The sequence below is a fragment of the Parus major genome, chromosome 1 (genome assembly GCF_001522545.3).
Source record: "Parus major isolate Abel chromosome 1, Parus_major1.1, whole genome shotgun sequence".
In the NCBI taxonomy this organism is placed as follows: domain Eukaryota; kingdom Metazoa; phylum Chordata; class Aves; order Passeriformes; family Paridae; genus Parus; species Parus major.
Window position 1 is genome coordinate 97,000,602 of NC_031768.1, and position 14,629 is coordinate 97,015,230.

The 14,629-nt window shown below is 41.2% G+C and overlaps 1 protein-coding gene and 1 long non-coding RNA gene across 2 annotated transcripts in view; both read right to left on the minus strand.

The window, feature by feature from the left end:
* Positions 1–355: 355 nt before the first annotated feature.
* LOC117245143 lies at positions 356–1,676 on the minus strand. Its single transcript, XR_004499443.1, has 2 exons — positions 1,303–1,676; positions 356–623 (listed from the first exon to the last, which is right to left on the minus strand). It is a non-coding gene; the product is annotated as an uncharacterized LOC117245143 (long non-coding RNA).
* Positions 1,677–3,389: 1,713 nt separating this feature from the next.
* SH2D1B (SH2 domain containing 1B) overlaps positions 3,390–14,629 on the minus strand; it is a 16,399-nt gene continuing 5,159 nt past the window's right edge. Inside the window, exons 2-6 of the mRNA XM_015622395.2 lie at positions 12,705–12,813; positions 10,940–12,551; positions 7,631–7,694; positions 5,196–5,364; positions 3,390–4,008 (exon numbers count right to left, since the gene is read on the minus strand). Of these exons, the coding sequence (XP_015477881.1) occupies positions 3,968–4,008; positions 5,196–5,364; positions 7,631–7,694; positions 10,940–11,073 (408 nt within the window). The 5' untranslated portion in view covers positions 11,074–12,551; positions 12,705–12,813 and the 3' untranslated portion in view covers positions 3,390–3,967. The remainder of the gene's footprint in view (positions 4,009–5,195; positions 5,365–7,630; positions 7,695–10,939; positions 12,552–12,704; positions 12,814–14,629) is intronic.

A 14,629-nucleotide genomic window follows, 5' to 3' on the forward strand; every position in this document is an offset into this window, starting at 1 on the left:
GTCCCCATTGTCCTTTCGTCTCCTATTGGGGAGGTCTTAGGGCCGCTAGAAGCCAGCCTCCCCTCCCGCCTGAGGTTCCCTGGCTTCTCCCGCGGAATGGGGAGGTTTTGGCGGTGTCGATGGCGGGGACCGAACCCGCGGCCTGAGCTCTGGTTCTCCTCACACAGCGACCCCCGCAGGCCGCCCGCGCTGCCACAGGGATCCTTTCCTCGCACCCCCTGCAGCCGGAGCGCCCCGGACACCGCGGTCGTGCCCTTCTCGGATCGGGTTCTTCCTTACACCACGTGTACAAGTGTCGAGTTTCAAAGGGGATTCTGATAATATTTCTAGGTCTCAAAGAGACGTGAGCAGTTGATGTTTGTTAGAGAGGTTTTTATTGTATAAAAGCATCAGTCTCAAAGGCAAAAAGTTGAGTGTTAAAGTATTTGCTAAAAGTTTTTCGCATTAAGTCCCGAGTTCTGAGCAGCAGCTCTCTGGTATAAGGTCCCGATGTTCAGGGTAGCAGCTTCTCGGCGTGGAGTTCTGCTGTCTTGGGCTGCAAAAGCAGTTGGTGATGATGATGGTGCTGCTGTTCTTCTTCTGATGTTTTTTTTTTCTTCTGTCGGTCGTTCTTCTCTGATCCCCTATACAGGGGATTAAATTCATAAATCATCCAATCAGCTAAAAACACACTTCTAAAACAATACTTTCTACACCAATCTGAACTTAATTCTAACGTGTGAAATATTTTTACCTAAATCTTACGTATAGGGTATTATCTGTTTACATGAAAAATTCTATCTGTTCTATTCTAAGAATGCAAACTATATTTTCATTATGTCAAGAGCTAAGCTGAATTTGTGAAGGGTATTATCACTGAACTTTAAACTGGGTAATAAGGCTTTTTACTGGCTAACACAGGCTCTTAGGGCACTTAAGCTATATTTTTACTTACTTAAAACTAAAACTTACACTTTATATCTATGGCTTAATATATTTTAATTCTTTTCTCTCCCTGAGGAGCTCAGAGAGGCTTTTATTTTGGATTCCAACATAGAAGAGGTTCCACTGCCTCACTGCTCCATCCCCCTCCATGGACACACATGCACTCACCCACCCACCTTCTGGATGTTGGTGGGTAGATGCTGCCCTGTGAAGCTTTTGAACATGTTTTCTCAACTCATACACAGATTGTTTTCTGCCATATTAGTCCTGCAAATATGTGTAGGAATGTCTATATTGGCCTCTATATTTTCCTGTAGTGTTAATAGGACAAGCATTGCCGTAAAGCACAGGTGAGCAATGTGAATGTGATGTAAATACCATTGTGTCCCTTTCTCCTCTTGTAAGTCCTTGATCCTTCTCGTGTCCCCTGCTTCAAGGGAACACTGAGAAATGACTGGAGCGTGGTCTTGGAGTCACCCTCAGTCCTGGATGCTGCACAAGGAGCTGCTGTGAACCTGTTCGACGACAATTATGAATCTGAGTACAAAACAAACTGCCAAGTGCCACCTGAAAGGCACCACAGCCTGGCCCTTGTCCCCTGCTCAGCCTTCAGAGTCACTCAGTAGGCACCGTGAGGCACAGGCTGGGATTCCTTGTCACTCGGCCTTCCCAAGGCTGAACACCAGTGTGGCTGAGTGAGCACCTGGGGGACTGCTGGGACTGTCATTTCAGAAAAACTACAGTGCCGTGTTAAGGACCATGCTGCTGGAGGTGGGGTGGCTCAGCACAGCAGTTCCTCAGTCTGGTACCTGTGATAACCAGCTATCAGACAGGCTGCTGGATTGTGCAAGGAAAGAAACACTTCAGTTATGTGCTTCTACACAGCAAGGGCTGGTGTGTTTGTGTCCCAAAGTACCATTTTTCATGGACTACTACTTTCTTTTCAATTAATGAAGTTTTGGAGACATTTGATTTCTTGGCATTGCTAGGGTTAATAAATAGCTTCAAATGCTACAAATGAATAGCTTCATGCTACAAATATTACTTGAGCCTGGAGCCAAAAACTCTGCAGCACTGTTAAATTCATAAGGAAGTTCAAAGCACTGGAAGGTCTAAAATTCTTTTGACAAATAATGGTGTGAGAGAAACATAATAGAAAAAAAATCTACCTAATGTCACCCATTAAAATACATAAATAATGTGTGAAGGGTCTCAGACATACAAGCAATACAAATGTCTTCCTCACAGCCTCAGATGGTCAGGGAGTCTGCAGCAGCGACTGGAAGGCTAAGGACATATATTCCAGTTCTGGCTGTGGCTGCTAGTCGCAGGCCACCTTCAGAACAGAAATATTTATTAAATATTTAGAACTGAGGGTAAGATTAAAGCAAATTCTTACATTAAAAAAAAAAATCAACCTAACATCAAAAGACATATACATAATACAGCACTAATGGCAGTAGAAAATGAAATGGAGTAAGCATTCCCATATTAAAAACCTGTTAAAACAGAACCTATTAGAAAAAGGACTGTGTTCATGCTGACATGTATGTAGAACTTGTAGTCCTTTAGTAATCTGCCAGAAACATTCCTCAACATTAAAAGTATTCAAAGCCATTTTCCTCTTGTTGGTTAATTTTTTATGGCATGGTTTTAGCGCAGCATTTTTTGTTTTAATTTGCATTATTCAAATGCAAATGCGGTATTCCTTGACATTGCTGAAATGCTATTCTCTCCTGCAACAATGAGGTAACATGAATTGTTGGAGTCTGGAATACAGAGTGTGTGCCTTTGTTTCTGATACTTAGTTTTAAGATCCAGAAAAACACTGAATTTCAAGATAACATGAAATTCATGAGCATGTTTTCAGGGTGATACATGAGAACAAATGTTAAAGTTAGATAGAAAAAGCTAAAAGTGTAAGTGTATAGATTAGAAAGTTTTCTTAAATCACTGGGTGAAAAAGTTAGTTTAGAGAACAGGAGACAAGATGGAAGCGTTAAGGTGTTGTCTCTTGTCCCTTCTTTCTTCTTCATGTTCTTCTCCTAGAGGTTTTTGGGTAGTAGTAAGTGATTGGACAGAAAATGCCGTAGTGCAGCACATAGGTGAAGAGTTATTGGGTCATTAAGAAAAATAATATACTTGTCTATTTTTAATTGGGTAAAAATAGGTATAAAGATAAAAGAACTGCATACTTCAGGGCCATTTTGTGCATCAGACACAAAGTGTGCCACAAGGCCTTATTTGTACCGTCAGAAGAAAGAAATGTACCAGATTACAAAGATATAACCTTGTGCAGCCAGCCTAGAAAGACCTGTCAAGTTTTGTGATGACCTTTTAATAAACACAAGAAACAAGATTCTAATGAGCTTAGGAGTTTTCTTCAAATCATAAGAACTGAGATAAAGCAGGGCTCCCCATGAGGGAGGATCCCAAAAGAATTCAGTCCAAAGGAGGCTGAGAAATCCAGGAAGAGAAAGAAAAATACGAAAGAAATGCAGCAGAATCAGAGAAACAGGAAAAGGATTTTTTAGAGAAAATTACATGAATCATGTGCAAAATAACAGAATTTTGGAGTTTAAAAGCATTTTACAATAGCAAAAGTTTTGTCATATATGGTTTTTATCAACACCTATCAATTCTGCCATAAATTACTGCTTTATGCCCATTCATTTAATGCATTTATGTTGCTGCCTTCTAACAGAATGTTCACTCTAACAGTCAACATCTTGGACAATTTGCTGGCTAAAAATGACCAGAAGACACATACATGGACACAAGATACTTCCCCCCCATACCTATGTGTGTGTGTATGTGTCTGTAACAAAAAGTACTTCTTTTATTGCTGAGCAAACATGCATAATAGCTTGTACTGGATATACTGGTAGAAGACGCAGCTACTGTGACAGTCTGCATAAGGAGGAGGAGGGTAATTCAGATCCAGAGCAGAGGACACCCAGCTGGAAGCTCTCCCCAGCTGAGGCGCTGTGTCGGGGCACATCCTGGAACCACGACTTCCCAAACCATCACGTGTGCAAATCCTTCAGGGTAAAACAGTGATGTAATCACCGCCGTCATCAGCTTCTGTGAAGTAATCAGCACAAACAAAAAATGATGTTGTTGCAAGGTGCTCTTCTGAAAGGCCATGGGATGCAGCATGGCCTGTGACAGGGCAGGTATCAGTAACTCAGTTCGGTTTCTCAGTGTTCTCTCTGCTATTGCAGGGCCAATGTTTAGGCCCCTGTCCTATGGACTGGATTCTCCAGGAGCACACCTGCAGGCAAAGCCTGCATTGCCTTTTCTGAACCAACAAGCACTATTGTAAACAGTTGTATCCACATGAGACCCTCTCCTTCCTGAGGAACAGTCAAATGTTAGAGATCATCCATTCTTGGTAAAACAGATCAGTAGCCTAGATATTTGTGACCCACATAACACATCCCTTCTTGTGTAAATAAATACCTAACAGAAAAGTTCTTACCCCAAGTAAAGGAGGAAAGCCTGAAAAATCTTGTTCTCTGTTACACTTTGTCAGATTGGTTATGGTTTTTGAGAAGCCAGGGAAAAGGCAGAAATTCAATGTTTGGAACTCAAAGCTCCACTGTGGAGACCTATTGCTCTCCAAGCAGCTGCCCTCAGAAAAGCTGCTTCTAGGCCAGAAAACAAAGCTTAAACATCTCCAACCACCAGGATTGTGACCCCAGTCCCCTGAGGTTCCACTGGTCGCACTGGAGCACTCAGTCCCACGTGTGCCACAAAGCCAGCTGCTGTGAAGCATGTGAGGGATGGGTCAGGGAAATAAGGATGCTCGCTTTAGGGAGCACTGCCATGCTTTGGGCAGTGCCTGTGTTTCAGAGAGAGCCATCACAACATTGTCATAAGCTCCCTCTGTGGGCATGTAATAATGCAGTCTGAGAGGTAAAGGACAGCCTAAACCCCCAGTGAAGTGCAAGGGCCTGGTACCTTGGCAGAAGCACATTGGGTCAAACCAGTTCTCAGCCTTCTACAGCCTAGAAGCATCAACATCTATGAATGAGAGAGCTGTAGGCAGCTTTCTTCATCATTGTGTATCTCTAGCAGTTTTAATTTGTTCATTTGTAGTGGGTGAGGGTAAGTAACCCGTGAGCTAAGAATAATCATTTCAGTAAACATAAGAGAGAAGGGAGGATGTAAAGCATCTGTCCATGCAAGAAATTTAACAAGTATTCACCACAAACCTGTCAATGCCATCATCCTTAAAAAACTCACAAAAGCAGAGCTAAGTTTCTCACCATCATAAATGTTGTCCATTCCTGACTTGAACTTCTGGCTTCTTTGCATGGCATTCGATTTCTTCACTGGGTAGCAGAGGTTTGTTACCAGTCCTTGATTTGGCTTTTCAAAATTGTATATTAAGTCCTTTAATGTTTTGAAGGTCCTCTCTGGAACACCTTCAGAAGTCTGTAAGAAAAGGATAACAAAATGTGTTTGCAAGTTTCCTTCACATGAAGTCCCCTAAATGAAAATAATGATAAATTGTTTCTTATTTACCAAGGAGCTGTTTTGTAAACAGTTTTGGTGACAGAATACTGCACTATCCTTAAAACACTAGGGACACTTGTTTGGAGACATGGTTGTGGCACTAAAAGTAACCTCCCTCACCACCCCTTTTTTAAAAAAATGAACATCAATTAAGTTATCGATGTAGATGTATGCTGCAGTGATCCATTACAGCAGAGTGTTGAAGAGCAACGGTAGTCCACACTGCACTCTGGTCTGAGAGCAAAAGCTTAGGGATAACATATTTAGTTCTCACTTAAAATCTTGCCTTTAAATAACTAGATGACAAACAGAACCCAAACTTTTACAAAATATCAGCATTGGTGAGCAAAGATTGTGTGCAGAAAGCTGTTCTTTAAGTGTGGGTTCATATGACAGGACTGAACTGCTCCTGCAGCTCAGCCCTGAAGGGATCTACGCAGGGACTTTACAGTGCTGTGACTTTGGGGCAGTGACAGACAGTGAGCAGCCTACTAGTAGTCATTAGAAGAGAACAGGGCTTTGGTTTCACTTAATCTCCTAGCTATCAAAGAAACATGTATTCATTTTCTCTGGTTTTCTGCATCCATCATCTTCTATTCAACCCTGGATGGACTGGGTGCTAATGCCTCTGTGTACTGGACTGGCTGGCATGAGTTAACTTTTTTCATAGCAGCCTACATAGTGCTATGCTCTGAATTTGTGACTGAAACAGTGCTGATAACACAGCCACGTTTGGCTCTTGCTGAGCAGTGCTTGTGCAGCATTGAGGATGTCTCTTTCTTGCACTTGGCTCCCCTGGGGAATAGGCTGGGCATGTGCAAGATGCTGGCTATCCCATCTCACCCTATCTGGCACTGTACTCAGCTATAAAAGTTTATGGAAGGGGAGGACAATTGTGGTTGTGTGTGTGCTGAGGCCCCACTTTGCAGGAGGTCACCTCCTGATAAGAAGGAGTTGCTAAACTTCCTTGCTTGTGTGCAAGGATTTATTACACTATTTAACTATTACACTAGATTTTATCTGGTCCAGGAGTTTCCTCACTTTTGCTCTTTGTGTTCTGTTTCCCTCCCACCCTGTTGTGCTAAGGAAGGAGGGAGTGAGCAGCTGTGGGGGTGCTTAGCTGGTTGGGGCCAGCCTGCTGCACTCTGGAAAGCCAATGGCTGAATCTGGCCTTAAAAAAAAACCTCAAACAACCTCTCCTCCACCATCAGTACATTATTTCATGCAATTATTTTAGTAAGCCAATGTAATCTGACTTAAATTTTTTAAGAACTGAATTCTTCTTTCATATTATTGGCAAAACTTTGTAAGGAAGAATGGGTTTGAGAAGTCTAAAAGTAGATCTGAGTTACCTGCTGACAGGAATGACAGCATAACCCCAGTAGAGTGGCTAAGGTCCAAAACAGAATATTTTTTGTCAGCAAACCATTCTTCTTCATGGGAAATTGTGTCTTTCATACACAGACAAGACCACTAATAAGCAATAAATTACCAGCATGTGAGAGCTTAGAGTGTTCTTTATGAAGTGATTTCCTCATTCCACTTAAATGCTGCTTAACATTGGCAGTCCTCTTGGCTGTCCTACTACAAGCAGGGGAGTGAGCCAGCTTTTAGGGTGTCCTTTCACATTCCTTAGGGATTTGATTGATGCATTAGTCTCTCTTACACTTGTTTTACTTGAATTAGCAGCATTATTTGTCATTGTCTCTTCAGGTACCTCACAATCGCACAGAATTACAGATTCTTTAAATTAAAAAGATCATTGCAATATCCCAGATCCCTGTGAGATGCTGCATGCAATAGCAGTGCTTTCAAGTAGAAAAAGGTAATTAGTAACAGGAGAAAGTAAGAAAAGTAAGAGATATTTCATCAGTGCTATCAAAAAGAAATGGTCAAATGAGAAAGCAGCTGGTTAATTAATAACAGAGAAGCTTAGGTTATAAGGAAATTCTGTAAACACAGGAGCTTCTTTTCGAGCTCATCTATAGTAAGGATTGAATAGAGAGCAAACTTGGAAATATGTTCTATAGTATTGCGTTTATGGATTTTTTTAAAAAAATCTATGATCATATACTAAAATGACAGTAGATTAAAATGATCATTGATTAATCTAAGATCGTTTATGATTTTTAAAAAATCTGTGATCATTAATGCAGTTTTTAGAGACGTAATGGGAGCTGCTCACCTGTATTCTAAGATATCCTTGGGGCTCCCTGAAGATACGGTAAGTGTAGATGATGTCCTCAAAGCTGTGAAAAACATTGTATTCATAATACATCACATTAAGAAAGTGGACATATCTGCAGATAGTGTTAAAGACATGAGAAGTGCAGTAAAATTGCACGAGGCAGAGACAAAAAAGCAAAAGAGATCCTAGAGATTACAAAAGGAGTGAAGGTTTAATATCTTGAAATACAAGATTACTCTCACCAGAGGTTTCAAAGAACATATGAACTAAGCCTAACACAGGCTTTTAATAAGCATAATTTGATTCCACAGACATCACCTTTTCTCATGTCTCTCTTCCTTACCACTCTAACCTTCATTTTGCATTTCTGTCACAAGAAGGCTGTTGAATTCTTGGAGAGAGGTTGACAGAAAATAGCCTCCAGTCACCAGCGCCCAGAAAATGACTGTATGGCTCCTACTTCTAAGAATAATCTTCCTTTGCATTTCCCAGGGTTTTAGCTATTGTTATTTTTGATAATATGCAGGTGTTTGGACACTGAGACTACTGATGTCTTTGGATATATTTTGTCAAGAGAAATAAAAGCTTTATCAGGAACCACAGTGGCAGCAATTCAGGAGGTGAACTGGAGATTGTGACTGTGATCAAAAAAGGTAGCAGAGTTGCAGGAAAATATACATGACAAATAAGTGAGGAGGTTGGGGAGAGGAGGGAGCAGCATTTGAAAACAAGTTTTTTTAACTGGTGTGCCTGTTCATCAGGAGGACTTTAGCTGTACCTACATGGCAATGTGAAATGAACGGTCATGAGAAGGAGAATCTTGGGGCAAAAATCTGGCTCAGGGTACTTGCAGAGAAATGAAGGGTTACTCTGAAAATAAACTATTTTATTCTGCAAAAAAGTTACTATGAACTGAGATCAGAATTAGGCTTCCAGTTATAACAGGTTTGTTTTAATTCAAAGAGTGGTGTCACAGGGATGCATATTTTGGTTTTTGCCTTCTTGAGAAGGATTTTACCTGTGGAAATCCACATGATCCTTGCTGAAGAGTACTTTTATAAATGTGAGTGCTTATTCTTTGCACAGAGACAGAGAAGTGAGAAAAAGAAATACCAGGAACCGATCATTTTTTAAACTTGTTTGTTCTTTGCTGATCAACTAAGTTTTAAAAGACTACTGCCTGGATATTATTCAGCTACTGCAAATTTTACTAAGTTAACATGAAACTACCATTAAAATGGAAACTTCCTTTTCTTCATTAACTACTAAATGCTTACCAAGAGCTAGTAATAGGGTAGAAATAAATGTAATGTTTGGTCTGGAAGAAAGGCGAGGTGAGAGGGAGAATGGCATGTTGAACAGTAAGGAGAACAGTAGCAAAAGCAGTAGGTCTGAACTGAGGCACTGTCAGAGACCTGAGATAATCCTGGATGAAAGAGACTGTGCTGTGGAGGAAGGTGCATCAGCAGAACCGTTCACCTTGCCCGAACAGAGGAGAGGTGCATTTGAACTGGTCCCACCATTCTGACTCCCAGGCCCTCCGTGAGAGTGCACTTCCCTCCCATATCCCAGTGAAAAAGGACAAGAAAGTTTGTTTGCTGTAGCAAGTGGATGAGTGTCTCTGCCCGCAGATCAGTTAATTTGAGATGGGTTTATCAGTTTGCACATCAACTGTCTTAAAGTGCTAAACTAGGTGTCAAGATGCAATTCAAAAGTTGCATTTGAACATCTGAGTTTCGGTGTTGGCTGCCCCCAGTTTAAAGGCAGTTTGCCTAGGGAACCACTGCCAGACAGCCCAATTTCTGAGGCAGTTCTCAGCCAGGGCACTAATGCCATCCCACGTGCTGTCTGAACACAAGCCTTGCTCTGACCTGTGCAAGCCACCATCTGTGCACCACTGCTGCCACTCCTGCACTTTAACTATGGCATTTGTTCATGCTGGGATTATAGTCAAACCCACTAAACACTTCAGTTTTTTATCAGCTTTTAACACTAAAACCCACAGAAGCAAACTGGAAGTCACATGATTTTTCATAGGCCTGCACAGAATATTGTGGCAGGCAGATGTAGCAGGCCAAAGTATGCCAGCAAGACATCACAAAGCAAATCTGCTTTGCCCTCAGAAAAAAAACCAAAACGAGAATCAACAGTGTTGGTGTGGCACAAAGCTTAACCCAGGTTCTAACATTGTCATTTTTCCTCTGTGTCAGGTTCCCCATTTGTCCCTCCTGACAGGGTATGCATCTGTGTTCCCTCCCATCTGCCTGCCCTCCCCTCACCCCCTGCATTGTCTTGTTCCACACCATCCTGAGAGCAGGTTTCTGAAGCTCCCTTGCTGAGGGCTCTGCTTGTCCCCCACTTGCTATTTCTCTTCTCCTCATTCTGTTATTTTGCAGACCTCCTTTCTTCTAGCCACCAACCCAGTAGTACTCCATTTCTCTCTCCCTTTTTCTCCCCTCTCCATTGATTTGTTTCATAAGAAATTAATTTTTAATGATTAACAAAAACATCTTATTCTATTTAATTAAGTAGATGTGTTAAAAGGTTTTCATGTCACACTCAAACGTATCTGCAACGAGAGTGCAAAACCTCATAGGCTCATACAAAGACCTAGATTCTAGTTTTTAAACTCTGAATGCATTATGAACAGATCAATTATATATGGAAAGTGTAAAAAGGGAAATAAAAGGGCTATTCCCTACAGAAAAAGAAAATAATAAAATTTTAATTGTAGTAATTACAACTTTGGACCAGAAATATCAGTTTTCTATGCCCATCTTGTCTGTGGATTTGTCATATGAATTCAAACAGAAATTTGTCATTTTGAGCCTCACCCTATGTTGTTATATCAGGTAAAATTCCTTTGACACACAAGGCTGATCTTTCATCAGATAGAAATTCTACAAAGACGGAAGTGTTTTGTAACACACCATGAGACTTTCCAGTGTCTCAACAGTACTAAAATGCTGTTTACTCTTCATTACATAGGCAGCTACTTTGAGTACTCTTAGCACATCTTGGCAGGCTGAGCTACTTTCTCTAGGCTCACCTTACTGTCTGCAGAGAGAGACCAGCATCACCAGATTATAATTCATTTATCATCTGTTACATAAAATGTTTTTTTGGAAATGCCACCCTCTCACTAGTCACTATAGAGGAAACCTAAAGCAACCTAAACCTTGAATACATAGACACACTCCCTTGGAGTCTGTCAATATCAGGGAAAAACTATTAATGTTAGAGAAGATTATTGTTGTCTTTGGATCCAGCTGAAACCTCATAAAAAGTCAGTATTAGAATACTTACAAAACACAGAGACACAAGGCTCCTTCCACACTCTCACTCTCCCGTATTAAATAGCTGCCATTCTTTTTCTTCTTGCTCAGCAGCTCTTCACAGGTTCTTCTTGTTATCTTTCCATGAAAAAATGGGAGTTCCATGGACAAAAGAAAACAAGGTATCTTGCTTTTCAAAACAATTCTAGAGCAAGTCAGAAGCCTGGCATGAAAAGACTTATTCCAAAGGCAGCTTGCTGCAGATGTCTGAAGTTGGAGGTGCCAAGGACACACTGGAGTTCATCTGTGCTGCTTACTGAACTGTCCCCAGTGAGGTGGGTTACCTCTGCAGCTTGACAGCTCGTGAGCTCCGTGGAGGCAGGAAAGGGCTGGTCTACACTGGTCACAGTCCACATCAAATAGGAACATACTTTTGTCACATACCAGCAGATGTGTATCACGCCTCTAAACTGTGGGATCACTAAATTGACACTAAGGTATAGTTATATTTTTCAGTTAACTTCTATGTTTTAAGTGGTTCAAAGCCCAGGAAATAGGGTCATATGCCTCAGGAATAAGTCAGGATGGTATAGGAGAGGATAAAATTATCTAAAAGCACTCTTGTCTTTTTTCAGGTGATTTTGAGAAGAGAAAATTTGTGTTTGTGATGTTTTAATCAGCCTCAGTCATGAAGCCATAGAAAGTGCCAGGGAAAACTTGGCAATTCTCTGTCCATGTAGAGCTTTGAACAAATTTTATCAAAATAAGCTGTAGAATGATGCAAGGTGTTTAATAGAGGAACAGTGTGAGATGCAGGGACTGTTGACATCTTGATCAGAGAGAAAACAAGCTGTGAATACTGATAAGGTAAGGTAAATACTGATGGAACACTGTAAAAAACAACCAGGTTTTACATGCAGCTGTTACATTCATGTTTTTTCTCTGACAACTTTGTACGCACAAAAACTTTATGTGAACATTTGTGCGTTTAAATGCATCATGCTAAGACCATTTCCAGATGGTATCTTAGTTCAGGAATAAAGTACCCCTAAAAAGGTACTGTTTTGTCTCAAAGAAATGTAGAGACTTAAGGAGGAAAGAAATACCAAGAAATGGCAAGCCCAAGGTCATGCTGTCGCTGAGGTCTGTCCTGCAGTGACCACAAGTTACTGATAAAACAAGTCCTGATCACCAAGGGGATGAACTTGTTAATGTACTTAACTCCTCCAGTTTCAGCTGTCTTGCAGACAGCTGCATTTGGAATAAGTCTTCTTTTATCCTCCAATGGGATGGAGATAGTGATATTGGGAGGGAAATACCCTGGTCTTTTAAGCATCCTTAAGAATATGAGACAAAGATTCTCCTTTGTATCAAATTTGTATTTTCCTCAGGTTAAAACTGTTTGTGGCTTTTTTTGTACACATTGTATAAATAAACAATTCCCATGAGGTATTGTGAGGTGAATGGTTTTTCCAGAAGGCCAGCTCTGCAATTGAAGAGCAGCAGCTGCTCAGCACTGTCCTGCTTCAGGCAGGTTCTCTCATTGCATTAGAAGGAAGGTAGACAGGAAACAACTGCAAATTCCTCTTTTGAGAAGGCAATAAATAGATGTTTTTCACAATTTTCCCTGAAGATCTCATTACCTAGGTGCAGAAATATAAGACAGTAATTTCAGTAGATCTTGCAGATCTGAATATAGAAGTAAAAGTGAAACAGCAACCACACACCACCTGCTGATGTCTTAGCAAAGTGTTTGATAAAAACAAACAAACAAACAAACAAACAAACAAACAAACCTTAAGAAGGAGGAAGTGCTTGAGGAGAAATGGGGCTGGGGTCTCCTTCCAGCAGCAGTCACCATCCACTGGCCCAATTACCTTCCTCCTCAGTTGTCTCCACAGATGTCTGAGAACATTCAGGAATTAACATTCAGGAATTAACATTCAGGAATTAACATTGTCCTTTTACCTCACCTTACCTATCTCTTTTATTCAAATGGACTTGAAAATGAGAGCTTGATTTAAAAGCAGGAATCATGGAAATATTCCAGAGATAGGGGTCTGGGAGGGAGAAAGGAGACAGGCTGCAAATGTGGTCTGGTCAGTCACTAAATATATGTGTGGGTGCAGGTGTGTGTTTGAGGGCTAATCCAGAGCAAAAACACAACCGGACTTGCAGATCCTAGCCTGGGATACCTGTTGATGGATGCTGTGTAACACCTGGAATGTGGGGGATTTCCTTGTCAGTCACCACAGAGCTGCATCATGAGCCTCACCACAACTTGTACCACACTGCATTGAATCTTTACTGTGCATGTAGGGATCACACAACAATATATTTCCATGAGCTTAATGCAGCTGTAGACTCTGAGCAAACATTTCCTAATACAAACATTTCTAGTTTAAGAAATCTTGCAAGTATTTTTGGCTTACACAAACCTGCATACCCAGGCTGCCTTCCCAGCCAAGTCTGAAGAGTGGTAAGAGATATGACCTGATGATATTAAGTCTGACTAAATGTTTGATGAAAGACCTGGGGAGCTGGAATGGCAGTGATGCCCCAAGGCATTGGTTGGTTGAGGCAGTTGCACCAGGCTGAGCCTCTGGGAATCTTAACTACACCAAACCAAGCTGTTGTGAATCTGTGCTTAAAGTCATTTTACTCCATTCCAAAATAAAATTGGGTTGTTCTTTATTTCTCATCCACTTAAAGAGATTTCACAGTCCCTAGGATAGCCTCCTGCAGTGACTATCCTTTCAGACAACAAAGAACAGGAGAAAACAAAGTCCTTTTCCTGAGAAACTACCTCTTGGCCTGCTCCTACCATAGCATGGGGAAAAAGGTGGAATTTTATTTCCTAAAAATCTTCTGTATGTCAAAACAATTACATCTTTTAGTCAATCTTATGTTTTCTGAACTTAATGCAATCACTTCCTTCAGTGTTTTTCCATGAGCCACCTTTTCATGCAATTGTTCTCTTTACTTTTTTCTGACACCACTTTGGCTACTACTTCTGTAAGGTCTGATGCCTATAAATAAGCAGTCTTTTCATTAGAAGAGCAGGATAGTTAGCCACTCTTCCCTTCACAGAACAGCTGCTAGAGAAACAAGACCTGCAACATTTTGGCAGCAGTGCTAAGCCCTTGTTGACAAGATTAATATATCTAGTTGGTTTTCTGCCATTCCACTGCCTGGACTGATTTTCTTGTTTTATTCTCTCCTGTTATTGTAAAACTTAGCAAGGCCATTTCATGGTGTCACCTCATGTTAACAAGCACAGTTGGAGCCCTGGTTCTGCAGTGTCTCCTGGCTGCAGCTCTAGCACAGCAAAGCTCTTGTTGGTGTCTTCTGTAAGGACAGGAAATCTGGGGAGAAGCCAGGCTGCATGACAACCCTGAGGGTCAGACACGTAGTGAGTTGTCAGGCAGAGTGTGGGTTATCAGAGCTAAATAAAAGCTGTGGTCAGAAGCAAAAGCAGACTGCTTGAACTGTTTTGAGTAAAGCAAGGAGCTGAAGGGTCATTTGTTATCTGGCCAGAAAGAAAAGAATAGTGTCATGGTTTAGAAGACTGGTGTCTGCTAGGGAGGGCAGGAGCCTCCCTTGGAATGAAAATGTGGACCCTCCATTTGAATTTCTGTAATTTTGAAATCAAGGGGCTCTCATGCAGAGATCTGGGGATAGGAATAACAGTTCTTTACCAGTGTGTATAACAAGGCACACA